The 26,551-nt window shown below is 45.2% G+C and overlaps 1 protein-coding gene across 1 annotated transcript in view; it reads left to right on the top strand.

Moving 5' to 3' along the window:
• Nucleotides 1–13,361: 13,361 nt before the first annotated feature.
• LOC306760294 (uncharacterized protein) overlaps nt 13,362–26,551 on the top strand; it is a gene marked incomplete at both ends in the record, with an annotated part of 71,205 nt that continues 58,015 nt past the window's right edge. Inside the window, one exon of the mRNA XM_079246094.1 lies at nt 13,362–13,514. Within this exon, the coding sequence (XP_079102220.1) occupies nt 13,362–13,514 (153 nt within the window). The remainder of the gene's footprint in view (nt 13,515–26,551) is intronic.

Genomic DNA, 26,551 nt, shown 5'->3' with positions numbered 1-26,551 from the left:
CACTCCATCATTCTGGATCCTCCATCATCACTCCATCATCACTCCATCATCATTCCATCATCATTCCATCATCACTCCTTCATCATTCCATCATCATTCCATCATCACTCCATCATTCTGGATCCTCCATCATCACTCCATCATCATTCCATCATCACTCCATCATTCTGGATCGTCCATCATCACTCCATCATCACTCCATCATCATTCCATCATCACTCCATCATCACTCCATCATTCTGGATCGTCCATCATCATTCCATCATCACTCCATCATCATTCCATCATCACTCCATCATCATTCCATCATCATTCCATCATCACTCCATCATCATTCCATCATCACTCCATCATCACTCCATCATTCTGGATCCTCCATCATCATTCCATCATCACTCCATCATCACTCCATCATCATTCCATCATCACTCCATCATCACTCCATCATCATTCCATCATCTCTCCATCATCACTCCATCATTCTGGATCCTCCATCATCATTCCATCATCACTCCATCATCATTCCATCATCACTCCATCATCATTCCATCATCTCTCCATCATCACTCCATCATCACTCCATCATCATTCCATCATCACTCCATTATCACGCCATCGTCACTCCATCATCACTCCATTATCACTCCATCATCACTCCATCATCCCTCCATCATCACTCCATTATCACTCCATCATCACTCCATCATCATTCCATCATCACTCCATTATCACTCCATTATCACTCCATCATCACTCCATCATCATTCCATCATCACTCCATTATCACTCCATCGTCACTCCATCATCACTCCATTATTACTCCATCATCACTCCATCATCACTCATTATCCCTCCATCATCACTCCATCATCACTCCATCATCACTCCATTATCACTCCATCATCACTCCATCATCATTCCATCATCACTCCATTATCACTCCATCGTCACTCCATCATCACTCCATTATCATTCCATCATCACTCCATCATTCTGGATCCTCCATCATCACTCCATCATCACTCCATCATCATTCCATCATAATTCCATCATCACTCCATCATCACTCCTTCATCATTCCATCATCATTCCATCATCCCTCCATCATTCTGGATCGTCCATCATCACTCCATCATCACTCCATCATCATTCCATCATCACTCCATCATCACTCCATCATTCTGGATCCTCCATCATCATTCCATCATCACTCCATCATCATTCCATCATCATTCCATCATCACTCCATCATCATTCCATCATCACTCCATCATCACTCCATCATTCTGGATCCTCCATCATCATTCCATCATCATTCCATCATCACTCCATCATCACTCCATTATCATTCCATCATCACTCCATCATCACTCCATCATTCTGGATCCTCCACCATCACTCCATCATCACTCCATCATCACTCCATCATCATTCCATTATCACTCCATCATCACTCCATCATCATTCCATTATCATTCCATCATCACTCCATCATCAATCCATCATCACTCCATTATCACTCCATCATCACTCCATCATCATTCCATCATCATTCCATCATCATTCCATCATCACTCCATCATTCTGGATCCTCCATCATCATTCCATCATCATTCCTTCATCATTCCATCATCATTCCATCATCACTCCATCATTCTGGATCCTCCATCATCATTCCATCATCATTCCATCATCATTCCATCATCACTCTATCATTCTGGATCCTCCATCATCATTCCATCATCATTCCATCATCATTCCATCATCACTCCATCATTCTGGATCGTCCATCATCACTCCATCATCACTCCTTCATCATTCCATCATCATTCCATCATCACTCCATCATTCTGGATCCTCCATCATCACTCCATCATCATTCCATCATCATTCCATCATCACTCCATCATTCTGGATCCTCCATCATCATTCCATCATCATTCCATCATCATTCCATCATCACTCCATCATTCTGGATCCTCCATCATCATTCCATCATCATTCCATCATCATTCCATCATCACTCCATCATTCTGGATCCTCCATCATCATTCCATCATCATTCCATCATCATTCCATCATCACTCCATCATTCTGGATCGTCCATCATCACTCCATCATCACTCCTTCATCATTCCATCATCATTCCATCATCACTCCATCATTCTGGATCCTCCATCATCACTCCATCATCATTCCATCATCATTCCATCATCACTCCATCATTCTGGATCGTCCATCATCACTCCATCATCACTCCATCATCATTCCATCATCACTCCATCATCACTCCATCATTCTGGATCCTCCATCATCATTCTATCATCACTCCATCATCATTCCATCATCACTCCATCATCATTCCATCATCATTCCATCATCACTCCATCATCACTCCATCATCATTCCATCATCACTCCATCATCACTCCATCATTCTGGATCCTCCATCATCATTCCATCATCACTCCATCATCATTCCATCATCACTCCATCATCATTCCATCATCATTCCATCATCATTCCATCATCACTCCATCATCATTCCATCATCACTCCATCATCACTCCATCATTCTGGATCCTCCATCATCATTCCATCATCATTCCATCATCACTCCATCATCACTCCATCATCATTCCATCATCACTCCATCATCACTCCATCATCACTCCATCATTCTGGATCCTCCATCATCACTCCATCATCACTCCATCATCACTCCATCATCATTCCATTATCACTCCATCATCACTCCATCATCATTCCATCATCACTCCATCATCACTCCATCATCATTCCATTAGCACTCCATCATCACTCCATCATCATTCCATTATCACTCCATCATCACTCCATCATCATTCCATTATCATTCCATCATCACTCCATCATCAACCCATCATCACTCCATTATCACTCCATCATCAATCCATCATCACTCCATCATCACTCCATCATCATTCCATCATCATTCCATCATCACTCCATCATCACTCCATCATTCTGGATCCTCCATCATCATTCCATCATCATTCCATCATCACTCCATCATCACTCCATCATCATTCCATCATCTCTCCATCATCACTCCATCATTCTGGATCCTCCATCATCATTCCATCATCTCTCCTTCATCACTCCATCATCACTCCATTATCACGCCATCGTCACTCCATCATCACTCCATTATCACTCCATCATCACTCCATCATCATTCCATCATCACTCCATTATCACTCCATTATCACTCCATCATCACTCCATCATCATTCCATCATCACTCCATTATCACTCCATCGTCACTCCATCATCACTCCATTATCACTCCATCATCACTCCATCATCACTCCATTATCCCTCCATCATCACTCCATCATCACTCCATCATCACTCCATTATCACTCCATCATCACTCCATCATCAGTCCATCATCACTCCATTATCACTCCATCGTCACTCCATCATCACTCCATTATCATTGCATCATCACTCCATCATTCTGGATCCTCCATCATCACTCCATCATCACTCCATCATCACTCCATCATTCTGGATCCTCCATCATCACTCCATCATCACTCCATCATCATTCCATCATAATTCCATCATCACTCCATCATCACTCCTTCATCATTCCATCATCATTCCATCATCACTCCATCATTCTGGATCGTCCATCATCACTCCATCATCACTCCATCATCATTCCATCATCACTCCATCATCACTCCATCATTCTGGATCCTCCATCATCATTCCATCATCACTCCATCATCATTCCATCATCACTCCATCATCATTCCATCATCATTCCATCATCACTCCATCATCATTCCATCATCACTCCATCATCACTCCATCATTCTGGATCCTCCATCATCATTCCATCATCATTCCATCATCACTCCATCATCACTCCATCATCATTCCATCATCACTCCATCATCACTCCATCATCACTCCATCATTCTGGATCCTCCATCATCACTCCATCATCACTCCATCATCACTCCATCATCATTCCATTATCACTCCATCATCACTCCATCATCATTCCATTATCATTCCATCATCACTCCATCATCAATCCATCATCACTCCATTATCACTCCATCATCACTCCATCATCATTCCATCATCACTCCATCATTCTGGATCCTCCATCATCATTCCATCATCATTCCATCATCACTCCATCATCACTCCATCATCATTCCATTATCACTCTATCATCACTCCATCATCACTCCATCATCATTCCATTATCACTCCATCATCACTCCATCATCATTCCATTATCATTCCATCATCACTCCATCATCAATCCATCATCACTCCATTATCACTCCATCATCAATCCATCATCACTCCATCATCACTCCATCATCATTCCATTATCACTCCATCATCACTCCATCATCACTCCATCATCATTCCATTATCACTCCATCATCATTCCATTATCATTCCATCATCACTCCATCATCAATCCATCATCACTCCATTATCACTCCATCATCACTCCATCATCATTCCATTATCACTCCATCATCACTCCATCATCATTCCATTATCATTCCATCATCACTCCATCATCAATCCATCATCACTCCATTATCACTCCATCATCACTCCATCATCATTCCATTATCATTCCATCATCACTCCATCATCAATCCATCATCACTCCATTATCACTACATCATCACTCTATCATCAATCCATCATCACTCCATCATTCTGGATCCTCCATCATCATTCCATCATCACTCCATCATCACTCCATCATCACTCCATCATCATTCCATTATCACTCCATCATCACTCCATCATCACTCCATCATCATTCCATTATCACTCCATCATCACTCCATCATCAATCCATCATCACTCCATTATCACTCCATCATCATTCCATCATCACTCCATCATCACTCCATCATCACTCCATCATCATTCCATTATCACTCCATCATCACTCCATCATCATTCCATCATCACTCCATCATCACTCCATCATCATTCCATTATCACTCCATCATCACTCCATCATCACTCCATTATCACTCCATCATCACTCCATCATCATTCCATCATCACTCCATCATCACTCCATCATCACTCCATCATCAATCCATCATCACTCCATTATCACTCCATCATCATTCCATCATCATTCCATTATCACTCCATCATCATTCCATCATCACTCCATTATCACTCCATCATCACTCCATCATCATTCCATTATCACTCCATCATCACTCCATCATCAATCCATCATCACTCCATTATCACTCCATCATCATTCCATCATCATTCCATTATCACTCCATCATCACTCCATCATCATTCCATTATCACTCCATCATCACTCCATCATCATTCCATTATCACTCCATCATCACTCCATCATCATTCCATTATCATTCCATCATCACTCCATCATCACTCCATTATCACTCCATCATCACTCCATCATCATTCCATCATCACTCCATCATCATTCCATCATCATTCCATCATCACTCCATCATCACTCCATCATCATTCCATCATCACTCCATCATCACTCCATCATCATTCCATCATCAATCCATTATCACTCCATCATCATTCCATCATCACTCCATCATCACTCCATCATCACTCCATCGTCACTCCATCATCATTCCATCATCATTCCATCATCACTCCATCATCACTCCATTATCATTCCATCATCACTCCATCATCACTCCATCGTCACTCCATCATCATTCCATGATCACGCCATCATCACGCCATCATCATTCCATCATCACTCCATCATCATTCCATCATCACGCCATCATCAATCCATCATCACTCCATTATCACTCCATCGTCACTCCATCATCACTCCATCATCATTCCATCATCACTCCATCATCACTCCATCATCATTCCATCATCAATCCATTATCACTCCATCATCATTCCATCATCACTCCATCATCACTCCATCATCACGCCATCATCACGCCATCATCATTCCATCATCACTCCATCATCATTCCATCATCACGCCATCATCACTCCATCATCACTCCATTATCACTCCATCGTCACTCCATCATCACTCCATCATCACTCCATCATCACTCCATCATCATTCCATCATCACTCCATCATCATTCCATTATCACTCCATCATCATTCCATCATCACTCCATCATCATTCCATTATCACTCCATCATCACTCCATCATCACTCCATCATCACTCCATCATCATTCCATCATCACTCCATCATCACTCCATCATCTTTCCATCATCACGCCATCATCACTCCATCATCACTCCATTATCACTCCATCGTCACTCCATCATCACTCCATCATCACTCCATCATCACTCCATCATCATTCCATTATCACTCCATCATCACTCCATCATCACTCCATCATCACTCCATCATCATTCCATCATCACGCCATCATCACTCCATCATCACTCCATTATCACTCCATCGTCACTCCATCATCACTCCATCATCACTCCATCATCATTCCATTATCACTCCATCATCATTCCATCATCACTCCATTATCACTCCATCATCATTCCATCATCACTCCATCATCATTCCATCATCATTCCATCATCACTCCATCATCATTCCATCATCACTCCATCATTCTGGATCCTCCATCATCATTCCATCATCATTCCATCATAACTCCATCATCACTCCATCATTCTGGATCCTCCATCATCACTCCATCATCACTCCATCATCATTCCATCATCACTCTATCATCACTCCATCATCACTCCATCATCATTCCATCATCACTCCATCATCATTCCATCATCACTCCATCATCATTCCATCATCACACCATCATCACTCCATCATCACTCCATCATCACGCCATCATCATTCGATCATCACTCCATTATCATTCCATCATCACTCCATCATCACTCCATTATCATTCCATCATCACTCCATAATCATTCCATCATCATTCCATCATCATTCCATCATCACTCCATCATTCTGGATCCTCCATCATCACTCCATCATCACTCCATCATCATTCCATCATCACTCCATCATCACTCCATCATCACTCCATCATCATTCCATCATCACTCCATCATCATTCCATCATCATTCCATCATCAGTCCATCATCACTCCATCATTCTGGATCCTCCATCATCACTCCATCATCACTCCATCATCATTCCATCATCACTCCATCATCACTCCATCATCACTCCATCATCATTCCATCATCACTCCATCATCATTCCATCATCACTCCATCATCATTCCATCATCACACCATCATCACTCCATCATCACTCCATCATCACGCCATCATCATTCCATCATCACTCCATTATCATTCCATCATCATTCCATCATCACTCCATCATCACTCCATTATCATTCCATCATCACTCCATCATCATTCCATCATCATTCCATCATCATTCCATCATCACTCCATCATTCTGGATCGTCCATCATCACTCCATCATCACTCCATCATCATTCCATCATCACTCCATCATCACTCCATCATCACTCCATCATCATTCCATCATCACTCCATCATCATTCCATCATCATTCCATCATCACTCCATCATCACTCCATCATTCTGGATCCTCCATCATCACTCCATCATCACTCCATCATCATTCCATCATCACTCCATCATCACTCCATCATCACTCCATCATCATTCCATCATCACTCCATCATCATTCCATCATCACTCCATCATCATTCCATCATCACACCATCATCACTCCATCATCACACCATCATCACTCCATCATCACTCCATCATCACGCCATCATCATTCGATCATCACTCCATTATCATTCCATCATCACTCCATCATCACTCCATTATCATTCCATCATCACTCCATAATCATTCCATCATCATTCCATCATCATTCCATCATCACTCCATCATTCTGGATCCTCCATCATCACTCCATCATCACTCCATCATCATTCCATCATCACTCCATCATCACTCCATCATCACTCCATCATCACTCCATCATCACGCCATCATCATTCCATCATCACTCCATTATCATTCCATCATCACTCCATCATCACGCCATCATCATTCCATCATCACTCCATTATCACTCCATCATCATTCCATCATCACTCCATTATCACTCCATCATCATTCCATCATCACTCCATCATCATTCCATCATCATTCCATCATCATTCCATTATCACTCCATCATCACTCCATCATCACTCCATCATTCTGGATCCTCCATCATCACTCCATCATCACTCCATCATCATTCCATCATCACTCCATCATCACTCCATCATCACTCCATCATCATTCCATTATCACTCCATCATCACTCCATCATCATTCCATCATTGCTCCATCATCATTCCATCATCACTCCATCATCATTCCATCATCACTCCATCATCAATCCATCATCACTCCATTATCACTCCATCATCACTCCATCATCATTCCATCATCACTCCATCATTCTGGATCCTCCATCATCATTCCATCATCATTCCATCATCACTCCATCATCATTCCATCACCACTCCATCATCATTCCATCATCACTCCATCATCATTCCATCATCACTCCATCATCAATCCATCATCACTCCATCATCATTCCATCATCACTCCATCATTCTGGATCCTCCATCATCATTCCATCATAACTCCATCATCACTCCATCATTCTGGATCCTCCATCATCACTCCATCATCACTCCATCATCATTCCATCATCACTCCATCATCATTCCATCATCACTCCATCATCATTCCATCATCACTCCATCATCATTCCATCATCACACCATCATCACTCCATCATCACTCCATCATCACGCCATCATCATTCCATCATCACTCCATTTTCATTCCATCATCACTCCATCATCACGCCATCATCATTCCATCATCACTCCATTATCACTCCATCATCATTCCATCATCACTCCATCATCATTCCATCATCATTCCATCATCACTCCATCATCACTCCATCATCACTCCATCATTCTGGATCCTCCATCATCACTCCATCATCACTCCATCATCATTCCATCATCACTCCATCATCACTCCATCATCACTCCATCATCATTCCATTATCACTCCATCATCACTCCATCATCATTCCATCATCGCTCCATCATCATTCCATCATCACTCCATCATCATTCCATCATCACTCCATCATCAATCCATCATCACTCCATTATCACTCCATCATCACTCCATCATCATTCCATCATCACTCCATCATTCTGGATCCTCCATCATCATTCCATCATCATTCCATCATCACTCCATCATCATTCCATCACCACTCCATCATCATTCCATCATCACTCCATCATCATTCCATCATCACTCCATCATCAATCCATCATCACTCCATTATCACTCCATCATCACTCCATCATCATTCCATCATCACTCCATCATTCTGGATCCTCCATCATCACTCCATCATCACTCCATCATCACTCCATCATCATTCCATTATCACTCCATCATCACTCCATCATCATTCCATTATCACTCCATCATCACTCCATCATCAATCCATCATCACTCCATCATCATTCCATCATCACTCCATCATCACTCCATCATCATTCCATCATCAATCCATCATCACTCCATAATCATTCCATTATCATTCCATCATCACTCCATCATCATTCCATCATCACTCCATCATCATTCCATCATCACTCCATCATCATTCCATCATCACTCCATCATCATTCCATCATCACACCATCATCACTCCATCATCACTCCATCATCACGCCATCATCATTCCATCATCACTCCATTTTCATTCCATCATCACTCCATCATCACGCCATCATCATTCCATCATCACTCCATTATCACTCCATCATCATTCCATCATCACTCCATCATCATTCCATCATCATTCCATCATCACTCCATCATCACTCCATCATCACTCCATCATTCTGGATCCTCCATCATCACTCCATCATCACTCCATCATCATTCCATCATCACTCCATCATCACTCCATCATCACTCCATCATCATTCCATTATCACTCCATCATCACTCCATCATCATTCCATCATCGCTCCATCATCATTCCATCATCACTCCATCATCATTCCATCATCACTCCATCATCAATCCATCATCACTCCATTATCACTCCATCATCACTCCATCATCATTCCATCATCACTCCATCATTCTGGATCCTCCATCATCATTCCATCATCATTCCATCATCACTCCATCATCATTCCATCACCACTCCATCATCATTCCATCATCACTCCATCATCATTCCATCATCACTCCATCATCAATCCATCATCACTCCATTATCACTCCATCATCACTCCATCATCATTCCATCATCACTCCATCATTCTGGATCCTCCATCATCACTCCATCATCACTCCATCATCACTCCATCATCATTCCATTATCACTCCATCATCACTCCATCATCATTCCATTATCACTCCATCATCACTCCATCATCAATCCATCATCACTCCATCATCATTCCATCATCACTCCATCATCACTCCATCATCATTCCATCATCAATCCATCATCACTCCATCATCATTCCATTATCATTCCATCATCACTCCATCATCAATCCATCATCACTCCATTATCACTCCATCATCAATCCATCATCACTCCATCATCACTCCATTATCACTCCATCATCACTCCATCATCACTCCATCATCACTCCATCATCATTCCATTATCACTCCATCATCACTCCATCATCATTCCATTATCATTCCATCATCACTCCATCATCATTCCATCATCACTCCATTATCACTCCATTATCACTCCATCATCAATCCATCATCACTCCATCATCACTCCATCATCAATCCATCATCTCTCCATTATCACTCCATCATCAATCCATCATCACGCCATCATCACTCCATCATCATTCCATTATCACTCCATCATCACTCCATCATCACTCCATCATCATTCCATTATCACTCCATCATCACTCCATCATCATTCCATTATCATTCCATTATCACTCCATCATCACTCCATCATCATTCCATTATCACTCCATCATCACTCCATCATCATTCCATTATCATTCCATCATCACTCCATCATCACTCCATCATCACTCCATCATCATTCCATTATCACTCCATCATCACTCCATTATCATTCCATCATCACTCCATCATCAATCCATCATCACTCCATTATCACTCCATCATCACTCCATCATCATTCCATTATCACTCCATCATCACTCCATCATCATTCCATTATCATTCCATCATCACTCCATGATTCTGGATCCTCCATCATCACTCCATCATCACTCCATCATCACTCCATCATCATTCCATTATCACTCCATCATCACTCCATCATCACTCCATCATCATTCCATTATCACTCCATCATCACTCCATCATCAATCCATCATCACCCCATTATCACTCCATCATCATTCCATCATCACTCCATCATCACTCCATTATCACTCCATCATCACTCCATCATCATTCCATCATCATTCCATCATCATTCCATTATCATTCCATCATCACTCCATCATCAATCCATCATCACTCCATTATCACTCCATCATCACTCCATCATCATTCCATCATCACTCCATCATCACTCCATCATCATTCCATCATCACTCCATCATCATTCCATCATCACTCCATCATCACTCCATCATCATTCCATCATCACTCCATCATCACTCCATCATCATTCCATCATCAATCCATTATCACTCCATCATCATTCCATTATCACTCCATCATCACTCCATCATCATTCCATTATCATTCCATTATCACTCCATCATCACTCCATCATCACTCCATCATCATTCCATTATCACTCCATCATCACTCCATCATCATTCCATTATCATTCCATCATCACTCCATCATCACTCCATCATCACTCCATCGTCACTCCATCATCATTCCATCATCCTTCCATCATCACTCCATCATCACTCCATTATCATTCCATCATCACTCCATCATCACTCCATCATCATTCCATCATCACTCCATCATCATTCCATCATCAATCCATTATCAGTCCATCATCATTCCATCATCACTCCATCATCACTCCATCATCACGCCATCATCACGCCATCATCACTCCATCATCACTCCATTATCACTCCATCATCACTCCATCGTCACTCCATCATCATTCCATGATCACGCCATCATCACGCCATCATCATTCCATCATCACTCCATCATCATTCCATCATCACGCCATCATCACTCCATCATCACTCCATTATCACTCCATCGTCACTCATCATCACTCCATCATCACTCCATTATCACTCCATCATCACGCCATCATCATTCCATCATCATTCCATCATCACTCCATCATCACTCCATCATCACGCCATCATCATTCCATCATCATTCCATCATCACTCCATCATCACTCCATCATCACTCCATTATCACTCCATTATCACTCCAGAAAATATTAGAAAAATTGAAACGTGTAGGAGTGGGAATAATACATGTGCATTAAGAAAGGTTGATGTTTTGAAATAAATGCATGAATTAAGATGTGAATTGAATTAATCGATGCGGGAATTTAAACAATCGACATAGAATACATAAATGTGTGACAAAAACACGTTAATATAAAAATACTTATAAATAAATCTAAATTTCGGAATGAAGTTTGTGGAAAAATAGATGACCACATGGACAACATAATCAAAAACCTACAATATTACACATGTTTAATGATTTAATTTCTCATTATTTGATGTATTTAGTCTTTAATTTTGACAGGCTTGGCCATCCACACTTAGATATCTCGTCTTATTTGTCTCTTTGCATCTCTGAAGTCTTTCAGTCTTTTGTGTCTCTCTTCCTGGTAATTCTGGTCTATATTTGGTGTTGTGGTTTTCAGATCATTGTATGTCTTGTCGGAGTCCTCTGACCTACTTTCCTACAATAACATGAACTGCTTCACACAGGGGCCCCTAACCCTCGGGGTTAGGGGCCTGTGTCCATCTGACTCATTCAGTAATCCCTCCTGGACAAAGAGATGGTAACCTGTATGTGTAAAACACAAGAATCAAAACAAGCAGGTCTGGTCCAGATCCAGGAACTTGTTCAGTCTGGTTTTCTTCCTGAGTAAAATTGATGTGTCCGTGTTTATGAAACAAAGGTATTTTCTGGACACACTATGAGGCATTCAAGGTCCTCTCATTCTGTCGTAACACTGATGACTGACCAAACTGGTTTTTAAGTTTGATGGCAGCATGATTGTCCACTATCGCCCGTCTTCATCCTCTGTGTGTGTCTCTGCAGGACGACACCAACGCGGGAGCGCGCTCAGAAGTGGCTGGAGGCGGAGTCAGAGTGATGTGGAAGTCCAGAGCACAGATGAAGATGCTGCTGAGTTCCTTCTATGGGTAATTGTAACCTGAACGCACCACTATGTGAAATCACGATGTCCATTATCTCTGATGTTCTGGAGAGACTTCCTGTCTCCAGAACATCAATGTGCTGCTGGAAGGAACTGTTTATTCAATCATTCATTCATTTATTCATTCATTCATTTTTCAAACCGCTTAATCCAATTCAGGGACGCCGGGAAGCTGCAGCCTATCCCATTAGTCTTTGGGCGAAAGGCAGGGTAAACCCTGGACAGCAACAGTCCATTGCAGGGCCTGTTTACCCAATCAGAACCTTAATTTAAAGGTTCAAATTAGTTTTTATAGATTTTATTAAACAGAAATAGATGGATGGATGGATGAACGGACGGACGGACGGATGTATGCATGAATGGGTGGATGGATGGACGAATGGGTGGATGGATGGATGAACGGATGGATAGATAGATGGATGAATAGGTGGATGGATGGATGGACGGATGGATGGATGGTGGGTGGATGGGTGGACGGATGAGTAGATGGATGGTAGATGGATGAATGGGTGGGTGGATGAATGGATGGATGGACGATGGATGGGCAAATGAATGGATGGATGGATGGATGGATGGATGGACGGATGGATGGATGGTGGGTGGATGGGTGGACGAATGAGTAGATGGATGGTAGATGGATGAATGGGTGGATGGTCGATGGATGGACAAATGAGTAGATGGATGGATGGACGGATGGACGGACGGACGGACAGATAGACAAATGAGTGGATGGACGGACGGACAAACAGATGGACGGATGGACGGACGGACGGATGGATGGACGGACGGACGGATGGATGGATGGAGCAGTACAAATCACATCTGGATATGTTACCATGGAAACACCCATTTGATTGACCTTATATGACTGTAGAATTCAGCTGTAAGATTCTGTCTCATCTGTTATCTCACCTGCCTGTCTCATCCTCCAGTTGCCTCCTGACATTGCTCCTCCTTCCTCCAGCAGCTTCTGGGGTGAGTTCCTTCTTTCTGATGTCTCTGACCAAAAATTGGGACAATCAGTTAAATTAGTTAGTTATCATAATCAATATACATCTGGGTCAGTGATTGGTAGGTGAAGTTAGAACAAAGAGTTTGAAAATTTACAATGTCATTTATTATTGTTCCTTTTAATAATCCCAGCTAGTTTCCTTTTGAGTCACTGATGAGGAAATTCTTTATGACTATTTATTGATATGAATAATTGCATTAATGTGAAGACAGATGTCCATGGAAATGATCAGTTTTTGTCTTCCATATCTATAGCTACATTTATGTAGCTATAGAATTATTCAATTATGCACAACCTACGTATTGCATTAAAACACTGGTAAAGGAAACACATTTTAAAAACTTCTCAGTTGTTGCAAAGTGATTTTTAATGTGGAAGCATGTGGTCTTAGCATAAGCTGCTCATGTGGGAGCAGTTGGTCTTAGCATTAGTTGTTGATGCTGGAGCATGGGGTCTTAGCATTAGCTGTTCATGTGGGAGCATGGGGTCTTAGCATTAGCTGTTCATGTGGGAGCATGTGGTTTTAGCATTAGCTGCTAATGTGGGAGCATGTGATCCTTGTTAATAATGTGGGAGCATGTGATCCTTGTTAATAATGTGGGAGCATGTGATCCTTGTTAATAATGTGGGAGCATGTGATCCTTGTTAATAATGTGGGAGCATGTGGTCTTGGCATTAGCTGCTACTGTGGAACTGAGGCTTGTTGTATCTAAAAAAAAACATGGAACTTTATATCCACGTGCAGTTATATCAATTGGTTCTTATTAATTCAAATATATCTCATGAATCTGAAATGCCAGCTGAACTAAATGGTTTCGGAGGATACTTCACCATCAACGTTCTATTGCATCACTATGGTGTTGCTATTCCCTCTACCTCATCCCACAAAATGAGCACAAAACCAGGAATTTTTTCTTATAACTATGAAACGTCACCATGAGAGCTGATTTTGTTTCTTTGGCACAAACAGGTTAAAAGTGTTCCAGACCACTGGACAAATGGGTGACCACACATCTAAATGTGCAGACAGTTAGATCCTGATAGATCCTCCTGCTGGTGTTGACGCTGGTTCCAAGTGGACAGAGGAAAGAGACAGAGGGGAAGATGGAGGACGGATGGAGGTCAGATGGAAGATGGATGGAGGATGGATGGAGGACAGATGGAAGACAGACGGAGGATGGATGGATGGACAGATGAAGGACGGATGGAGGATGGATGGATGGACAGATGAAGGACGGATGGAGGATGATGGAGGACGAATGGAAGAGAGATGGAGGACGGATGGAATACGGATGGAGGACGGATGGACAACAGACGGAGGATAGACGGAAGACAGATGGAGGACGCATGGAGGACGGATGGAAGACAGATGGAGGACGGATGGAAACAGATGGAGGACGGATGGAAACAGATGGAGGACAGATGGAAGACAGATGGAGGACGGACAGAGGACGGATGGAAGACAGATGGAGGACAGATGGAAGACAGACGGAGGATGGATGGAGGACAGACGGAAGACAGATGGAGGATGGATGGAGGACAGACGGAAGACAGATGGAGGACGGATGGAGGACAGATGGGGGATGGATGGACGGATGGAGGATGGATGGAGGACAGACGGAAGACAGACGGAAGACAGATGGAAGACAGATGGAAGACAGACGGAGGACGGATGGATGGACGGATGGAATACAGATGGAGGACGCACATAGGATGGATGGAAGACAGATGGAAACAGATGGAAGACAGATGGAGGACAGATGGAGGACGGATGGAAGACAGATGGAGGACGCATGGAGGACGAATGAAATACGGATGGAGGATGGATGGAGGACAGACGGAAGACAGATGGAGGACGGATGGAGGACAGATGGGGGATGGATGGACGGATGGAGGATGGCTGGAGGACAGACGGAAGACAGACGGAAGACAGATGGAAGACAGATGGAAGACAGACGGAGGACGGATGGATGGACGGATGGAATACAGATGGAGGACGCACATAGGATGGATGGAAGACAGATGGAAACAGATGGAAGACAGATGGAGGATGGATGGAAGACAGATGGAGGACGCATGGAGGACGAATGAAATACGGATGGAGGATGGATGGAGGACAGACGGAGGATGGATGGAAGACAAATGGAAACCAGATGGAAGACGGATGGAGGACGGATGGAAGACAGATGGAGGACAGACGGAAGACAGATGGAGGACGGATGGAAACAGATGGAGGACAGATGGAAGACAGATGGAGGACGGACAGAGGACGGATGGAAGACAGATGGAGGACAGATGGAAGACAGATGGAGGATGGATGGAGGACAGACGGAAGACAGATGGAGGATGGATGGAGGACAGACGGAAGACAGATGGAGGATGGATGGAGGACAGACGGAAGACAGATGGAGGACGGATGGAGGACAGACGGAAGACAGATGGAGGATGGATGGAGGACAGACGGAAGACAGATGGAGGACGGATGGAGGACAGATGGGGGATGGATGGACGGATGGAGGATGGATGGAGGACAGACGGAAGACAGACGGAAGACAGACGGAAGACAGATGGAAACAGATGGAAGACAGATGGAGGACAGATGGAGGATGGATGGAAGACAGATGGAAAACAGATGGAAGACAGACGGAGGACGGATGGAAGACAGATGGAAAACAGATGGAAGACAGATGGAAGACAGACCGAGGACGGATGGAAGACAGATGGAAAACAGATGGAAGACAGATGGAAGACAGACCGAGGACGGATGGAAGACAGATGGAAAACAGATGGAAGACAGACGGAGGACGGATGGAAGACAGATGGAAAACAGATGGAATACAGATGGAGGACGGATGGAAGACAGATGGAGGACGGATGGATGGACGGATGGAGGATGGATGGAGGACAGATGGAAGACAGATGGAAGACAGACGGAGGACGGATGGATGGACGGATGGAAGACAGATGGAGGACGCACAGAGGATGGATGGAAGACAGATGGAAACAGATGGAAGACAGATGGAAGACAGACCGAGGACGGATGGAAGACAGATGGAAAACAGATGGAAGACAGACGGAGGACGGATGGAAGACAGATGGAAAACAGATGGAATACAGATGGAGGACGGATGGATGGACGGATGGAGGATGGATGGAGGACAGATGGAAGACAGATGGACGGACGGAGGATGGATAGAGGACAGATGGAAGACAGATGGAAGACATACGGAAGCCAGATGGTGGACGGATGGAGGACAGATGGAAGACAGATGGAGGATGGATGGAGGACAGACGGAAGACAGATGGAAGACAGATGGAGGATGGATGGAGGACAGACGGAAGACAGATGGAAGATAAATGGAGTATGGATGGATGGAGGACAGACGTAAGACAGATGGAGGACAGATGGAGGACAGACGTAAGACAGATGGAAGACATATGGAGGACAGATGGAGGACAGACCTAAGACAGATGGAGGACAGACCTAAGACAGATGGAAGACAGATGGAGGAGGGATGGAGGACAGATGGAAGACAGATGGAGGATGGATGGAGGACAGATGGAAGACAGATGGAAGACGGATGGAGGACAGATGGATGGACAGATGGAGGATGGATGGAGGACAGACGGAAGACAGATGGAAGACAGATGGAAGACAGATGGAGGACGGGTGGAGGACAGATGGATGGACAGATGGAGGATGGATGGAAGACAGACGGAAGACAGATGGAAGACAGATGGAGGATGGATGGATGGAGGGACAGATGGAGGACGGATGGAGGATGGATGGGGGACGGATGGAGGATGGATGGAGGACAGACGGAGGATGGATGGAGGACAGACGGAGGATGGATGGAGGATGGATTGGGGACGAATGGAGGACAGATGGAGGATGGATGGGGACGGATGGAGGACAGATGGTAGACAGATGGAGGATGGATGGATGGACGGATGGAAGACAAATGGAAAACAGATGGAAGACAGACGGAGGATGGATGGATGGACAGATGGAGGATGGATGGAGGACAGATGGAAGACAGATGGAGGATGGATGGATGGACGGATGGAGGACGGATGGAAGACAAATGGAAAACAGATGGAAGACAGACGGAGGATGGATGGATGGACAGATGGAGGATGGATGGATGGACGGATGGAAGACAGATGGAGGACGGATGGAGGACAGATGGGGGATGGAGGACGGATGGAGGATGGATGGAGGACAGATGGAAGACAGACGGAAGACAGATGGAAGACAGACGGAGGACGGATGATGGACGGATGGAATACAGATGGAGGACGCACAGAGGATGGATAGAAGACAGATGGAAACAGATGGAAGACAGATGGAAGACAGATGGAGGACGGATGGAAGACAGATGGAGGACGGATGGATGGACGGATGGAGGATGGATGGAGGACAGATGGAAGACAGATGGAAGACAGACGGAGGATGGATGGATGGACGGATGGAATACAGATGGAGGACGCACAGAGGATGGATGGAAGACAGATGGAAGACAGACGGAGGACGGATGGAAGACAGATGGAAAACAGATGGAATACAGATGGAGGACGGATGTAAGACAGATGGAGGACGGATGGATGGACGGATGGAGGATGGATGGAGGACAGATGGAAGACAGATGGACGGACGGAGGATGGATAGAGGACAGATGGAAGACAGATGGAAGACATACGGAAGCCAGATGGTGGACGGATGGAGGACAGATGGAAGACAGATGGAGGATGGATGGAGGACAGACGGAAAACAGATGGAGGACAGATCGAAGACAGATGGAGGACAGACGTAAGACAGATGGAAGACATATGGAGGACAGATGGAGGACAGATGTAAGACAGATGGAAGACAGATGGAGGACAGACGTAAGACAGATGGAGGACAGAGCTAAGACAGATGGAAGACAGATGGAGGACAGATGGAAGACAGATGGAAGACAGATGGAGGACAGACCTAAGACAGATGGAAGACAGATGGAGGAGGGATGGAGGACAGATGGAAGACAGATGGAGGACAGACGTAAGACAGATGGAAGACAGATGGAGGATGGATGGAGGACAGATGGAAGACAGATGGAGGACGGATGGAGGACAGATGGAAGACAGATGGAGGACAGACGTAAGACAGATGGAAGACAGATGGAGGATGGATGGAGGACAGACGTAAGACAGATGGAAGACAGATGGAGGATGGATGGAGGACAGATGGAAGACAGATGGAGGAGGGATGGAGGACAGATGGAGGACAGATGGAGGACAGACGTAAGACAGATGGAAGACAGATGGAGGATGGATGGAGGACAGACGTAAGACAGATGGAAGACAGATGGAGGATGGATGGAGGACAGATGGAAGACAGATGGAGGACAGACCTAAGACAGATGGAAGACAGATGGAGGAGGGATGGAGGACAGATGGAAGACAGATGGAGGACAGACGTAAGACAGATGGAAGACAGATGGAGGATGGATGGAGGACAGATGGAAGACAGATGGAGGACGGATGGAGGACAGATGGATGGACAGATGGAGGATGGATGGAGGACAGACGGAAGACAGATGGAAGACAGATGGAGGATGGATGGATGGAGGGACAGATGGAGGACGGATGGAGGATGGATGGATGGAGGGACAGATGGAGGACGGATGGAGGATGGATGGAGGACAGACGGAGGATGGATGGAGGACAGACGGAGGATGGATGGAGGATGGATTGGGGACGAATGGAGGACAGATGGAGGACGGATGGGGACGGATGGAGGACAGATGGTAGACAGATGGAGGATGGATGGATGGACGGATGGAAGACAAATGGAAAACAGATGGAAGACAGACGGAGGATGGATGGATGGACAGATGGAGGATGGATGGAGGACAGATGGAAGACAGATGGAGGATGGATGGATGGACGGATGGAGGACGGATGGAAGACAAATGGAAAACAGATGGAAGACAGACGGAGGATGGATGGATGGACGGATGGAAGACAAATGGAAAACAGATGGAAGACAGACGGAGGATGGATGGATGGACAGATGGAGGATGGATGGAGGACAGATGGAGGATGGATGGAGGATGGATGGATGGACGGATGGAGGACGGATGGAAGACAAATGGAAAACAGATGGAAGACAGACGGAGGATGGATGGATGGACGGATGGAAGACAAATGGAAAACAGATGGAAGACAGACGGAGGATGGATGGATGGACAGATGGAGGATGGATGGAGGACAGATGGAAGACAGATGGAGGATGGATGGGGACGGATGGAGGACAGATGGTAGACAGATGGAGGATGGATGGATGGACGGATGGAAGACAAATGGAAAACAGATGGAAGACAGACGGAGGATGGATGGATGGACAGATGGAGGATGGATGGAGGACAGATGGAAGACAGATGGAGGATGGATGGATGGACGGATGGAGGACGGATGGAAGACAAATGGAAAACAGATGGAAGACAGACGGAGGATGGATGGATGGACGGATGGAAGACAAATGGAAAACAGATGGAAGACAGACGATGGATGGATGGACAGATGGAGGATGGATGGAGGACAGATGGAAGACAGATGGAGGATGGATGGATGGACGGATGGAGGACGGATGGAAGACAAATGGAAAACAGATGGAAGACAGACGGAGGATGGATGGATGGACGGATGGAAGACAAATGGAAAACAGATGGAAGACAGACGGAGGATGGATGGATGGACAGATGGAGGATGGATGGAGGACAGATGGAAGACAGATGGAGGATGGATGGATGGACGGATGGAGGACGGATGGAAGACAAATGGAAAACAGATGGAAGACAGACGGAGGATGGATGGATGGACGGATGGAAGACAAATGGAAAACAGATGGAAGACAGACGGAGGATGGATGGATGGACAGATGGAGGATGGATGGATGGACAGATGGAGGATGGATGGATGGACGGATGGAGGACGGATGGAAGACAAATGGAAAACAGATGGAAGACAGACGGAGGATGGATGGATGGAGAGATGGAGGATGGATGGAGGACAGACGGAAGACAGACGGAGGACGGATGGATGGAGGGACGGAGGATGGATGGAGGACGGATGGGGGGATGACGGTCAGCTGATCCAGAATGGAAGGATACAGAGATATGAAGACAGTTTTTTTGACGTCTCCGTCACATGGAGGTCATCTGGTTCGCCCAATTATCTGCTCTGCTTTCCAATCAGCCAATCAGTGGCAGCGTGGTGTAGCAGATGGAGGGAGGAGGAAAGGATGGACCATGATGAACAGCAGATGCTGGAAGCTGGTGTGAGTGCAGGTGACGGAAAGATGGAGGGAGCAGAGACAGCATGCAGGACAGTGATGGAAGATAAACTGGTGGAAGCTGGTGGACGGTGAGGGACTGCCAGCAAGCAGATTACAGCAGATTAGGATCATTTTTGCCTCGATCCACTGGCTGCTTGTGCACTTTAAAGTTAATTTCAGATCATTTTTAAAGTTTGAAGCGGTCTTGCTCCGTCTTATCTGTGGGAGCTTCTTCACCGCTACACTCCCTCTCGTCAGCTAACCCCAAAGCCAAACAGAAGCTTAAATGGCCTTTTCTGGAGGTGCACCTGAACTGTGGAAATGTTTATTCATTATCCAGTCTTCATTTTTAAATCTCATTTTAAGACTCATCGGCTTTTAATCCATCTGAGAATTTATCAAAGTTTTTTTTATATTTCCTTATATTTTGTTTTTATTTGTTTGTATTGAGTCATTTATTTCATTTTGTTACTTTATATTTTATGCATTTTTTCCTCCTATTAGATATATTGTACAGTCATTTGTGTAGCTATGGCTGGTTTTGAAAGGGCTTTATAAATAAAGTGATTTAGAGCAATAGCAGGGGCTTTCCGGCTTATTGGCTGGTTTACACAATGCTACAGGAATGTGGTGCTACACAAACACTAACCGTCTGGGAAAAAAAACACAACCACATCAACATGGACACTCAATGTGGATTTAGCTAGGTGACGTGGGGGGACGGAGGTCAGGGAAGTATTCCAGAAAACGAGATTAATGAAAACATCAATATGAGTTGACTCATCTCTCTTTGCCTGGTGACCTTCTTTAAATTCACGCAGTGAACACACTAGCATCGACATGTGGCCGTTCGCTATCCTCTACATGGAGCCGCTAGTCTCTACATGGAGCCGCTAGTCTCTACATGGAGCCGATAGCCTCTACATGGAGCCGCTAGTCTCTACATGGAGCCGCTAGTCTCTACATGGAGCCGCTAGTCTCTACATGGAGCCGCTAGCCTCTACATGGAGCCGCTAGTCTCTACATGGAGCCGCTAGTCTCTACATGGAGCCGATAGCCTCTACATGGAGCCGATAGCCTCTACATGGAGCCGCTAGTCTCTACATGGAGCCGCTAGTCTCTACATGGAGCCGCTAGTCTCTACATGGAGCCGCTAGTCTCTACATGGAGCCGCTAGTCTCTACATGGAGCCGCTAGTCTCTACATGGAGCCGCTAGTCTCTACATGGAGCTGCTAGCCTCTACATGGAGCCGCTAGTCTCTACATGGAGCCGCTAGTCTCTACATGGAGCCGCTAGTCTCTACATGGAGCCGCTAGCCTCTATATGGAGCCGCTAGCCTCTACATGGAGCTGCTAGCCTCTACATGGAGCCGCTAGTCTCTACATGGAGCCGCTAGTCTCTACATGGAGCCGATAGCCTCTACATGGAGCCGCTAGTCTCTACATGGAGCCGCTAGTCTCTACATGGAGCCGATAGCCTCTATATGGAGCCGCTAGCCTCTACATGGAGCTGCTAGCCTCTACATGGAGCCGCTAGTCTCTACATGGAGCCGCTAGTCTCTACATGGAGCCGATAGCCTCTACATGGAGCCGCTAGTCTCTACATGGAGCCGCTAGTCTCTACATGGAGCCGATAGCCTCTACATGGAGCCGCTAGTCTCTACATGGAGCCGCTAGTCTCTACATGGAGCCGCTAGTCTCTACATGGAGCCGCTAGTCTCTACATGGAGCCGCTAGTCTCTACATGGAGCCGCTAGTCTCTACATGGAGCCGCTAGTCTCTACATGGAGCCGATAGCCTCTACATGGAGCCGCTAGTCTCTACATGGAGCCACTAGACTCTACATGGAGCCGCTAGTCTCTACATGGAGCCGCTAGTCTCTACATGGAGCCGTTCATCTCTACATGGAGCCACTAGACTCTACATGGAGCCGCTAGCCTCTACATGGAGCCGCTAGCCTCTACATGGAGCCGATAGCCTCTACATGGAGCCGCTAGCCTCTACATGGAGCCGCTAGTCTCTACATGGAGCCGTTCACCTCTACATGGAGCCACTAGCCTCTACATGGAGCCGCTAGCCTCTACATGGAGCCGATAGCCTCTACATGGAGCCGCTAGTCTCTACATGGAGCCGTTCACCTCTACATGGAGCCACTAGCCTCTACATGGAGCTGCTACCGTCTACATGGAGCAGCTAGTCTCTACTTGGAGCCGATAGCCTCTACATGGAGCCGCTAGTCTCTACATGGAGCCGCTAGTCTCTACATGGAGCCGATAGCCTCTACATGGAGCCGCTAGTCTCTACATGGAGCCGCTAGTCTCTATATAGAGCCGGTAGCCTCTACATGGAGCCGCTAGCCTCTATATGGAGCCGGTAGGCTCTACATGGAGCTATTAGCCCCTACATGGAGCTGTAAGCCTCTACATGGAGCCGTTCGCCTCAACATGGAGTCGCTAACCTCTACATGGAGCCGCTAGCTCCTACATGGAGCCGCTAGCCTCTACATGGTGCCGCTAGCCTCTACATGGAGTTGTTAGCCCCTACATGGAGCTGTTAGCCTCTACATGGAGCCGCTAGCCTCTACATGGAGCCGTTCGCCTCAACATGGAGTTGCTAACCTCTACATGGAGCCGCTAGCTCCTACATGGAGCCGGTAGCCTCTACATGGACCTGGTAGCCTCTACATGGAGCCGGTAGCCTCTACATGGAGCCGGTAGCCTCTACATGGAGCCGGTAGCCTCTACATGGAGCCGGTAGCCTCTATATGGACCTGGTAGCCTCTACACGGAGCTGGTAGCCTCTACATGAAGCCGGTAGCCTCTATATGGAGCTGCTAGCCACTACATGGAGCTGGTAGCCTCTATATGGAGCTGGTAGACTCTATATGGAGCTGGTAGCCTCTATATGGAGCTGCTAGCCTCTATATGGAGCTGGTAGACTCTATATGGAGCTGGTAGCCTCTATATGGAGCTGGTAGCCTCTATATGGAGCTGCTAGCCTCTATATGGAGCTGGTAGACTCTATATGGAGCTGGTAGCCTCTATATGGAGCTGCTAGCCTCTATATGGAGCTGGTAGACTCTATATGGAGCTGGTAGACTCTATATGGAGCTGGTAGCCTCTATATGGAGCTGGTAGCCTCTGTATGGAGCTGCTAGCCGCTATATGGAGCTGGTAGCCTCTATATGGAGCTGGTAGCCTCTATATGGAGCTGGTAGCCTCTATATGGAGCCCGTAGCCTCTACATGGAGCCGGTAACCTCTATATGGAGCTGGTAGCCTCTATACAAATCACCAGGGAAGATTCCACTGTTTGGCAATTGACACACAAAGAGCATGAATGCTCAACATTTGGAACGTAAAGTTACTTCCTTAAAACATACAAACAAAGCCTTTTTTCACGGTTGTCCAGACCTGTGATATGTGGAATGTGATGGTTACAGTAACCATGGAGGTCAATTTTACAGCATATTTACTGTGCGGCCCTAATGATATCTAAATTGTTTAATTTTATTGTAATTTCAAATACTAATCTCATTTAAGGAGGTTGTTTTACTTTGAAATGTTCTGAAACCTTGTATTTTTTTTTTCTTTTAATATTCTGTGTTTTTTTTCCGTTGTGCTCTAATTTTCCACCTCAGCACTGCCTGATCTTTTTTAACAGACAGAAGTAAACAAATCTTGTCATTGCTGTTGTGGCTTCAGTCTCCGATAAAATCTAGATCGGCTATAGATTTCTGCTCAATGTCTGGGTCACATAAAATGGAGCATGATTGTAACTGAGATAATAAAGGCTCTGCAGGGTGTTTACATTCTTCAGTCTTCAATCAGTAGCACTAAACCTTGAGCCAGGTGTTAACACATGTCCCACCAGGTAAAGGATCCCAAAAATCCCTGTCAGTCTGGTTCTATGCCGTTCCTGCACGAGCTGACACAGGTTCAGGTGGATGAGCTGAATGTGTCACAACGCCAAATTGGCTGGAACACTGGCTACATGGAGCTAAAGACTCCTCGTACCTCCTCGACAGATTCTACCACAAAGGCTGAGGAGTCTGATCACTCTGTGGTCCCAGTCTTCAAGTGGTTGACTGCCACCGTAGTCAATCCAGTCTAGAGTATCCACTTGATGCTGCAGAAACTTAAAAACATTTACAAATCATATCACCAAAGCTGTTCAAATAAGCATCAAAATTAGATATCTGGGAGTAATCAGATTACTCAAATAATCTGATGTGTCTACATGTACTTCTGAAATATCATATTCTGATGATTATCATCTACGTTTACCACCCATTATTGGAATATTTACAGTACAAATGTGCCCGGTGATGTCACTTCCTGTTATATTTAAAACATTCAATGTTTGTTCAACATAGTGAGTCCACATTGTTAGCATTAGTTGCTAATGTGGGAGCCAGAGCCCACGGTCTTAGCAGTTTCTGCTAATGTCGGGAACAAATCAATTCAGTTCAGCTTTATTTGTACAGCGCCACTTCACAACAATGTTGTCACAGGACATTTTACATCCACATCATTTCAGGCCAGTTCATACATATCCTATAACAGAAACCAACTGATTGCATCGAGTCATGACTTGGATCCAATCCCCCATCCTGAGCTGCACGAGGCGACAGTGGGAAGGAAAAAACTCCCCTTTAACAGGAAGAAAACCTCCGGCAGAACCCGGCTCAGGGA

Source organism: Telmatherina bonti (genome assembly GCF_933228915.1).
Source record: "Telmatherina bonti genome assembly, chromosome: 9".
In the NCBI taxonomy this organism is placed as follows: domain Eukaryota; kingdom Metazoa; phylum Chordata; class Actinopteri; order Atheriniformes; family Telmatherinidae; genus Telmatherina; species Telmatherina bonti.
This window is presented reverse-complemented; position numbering and strand designations above follow the sequence as displayed.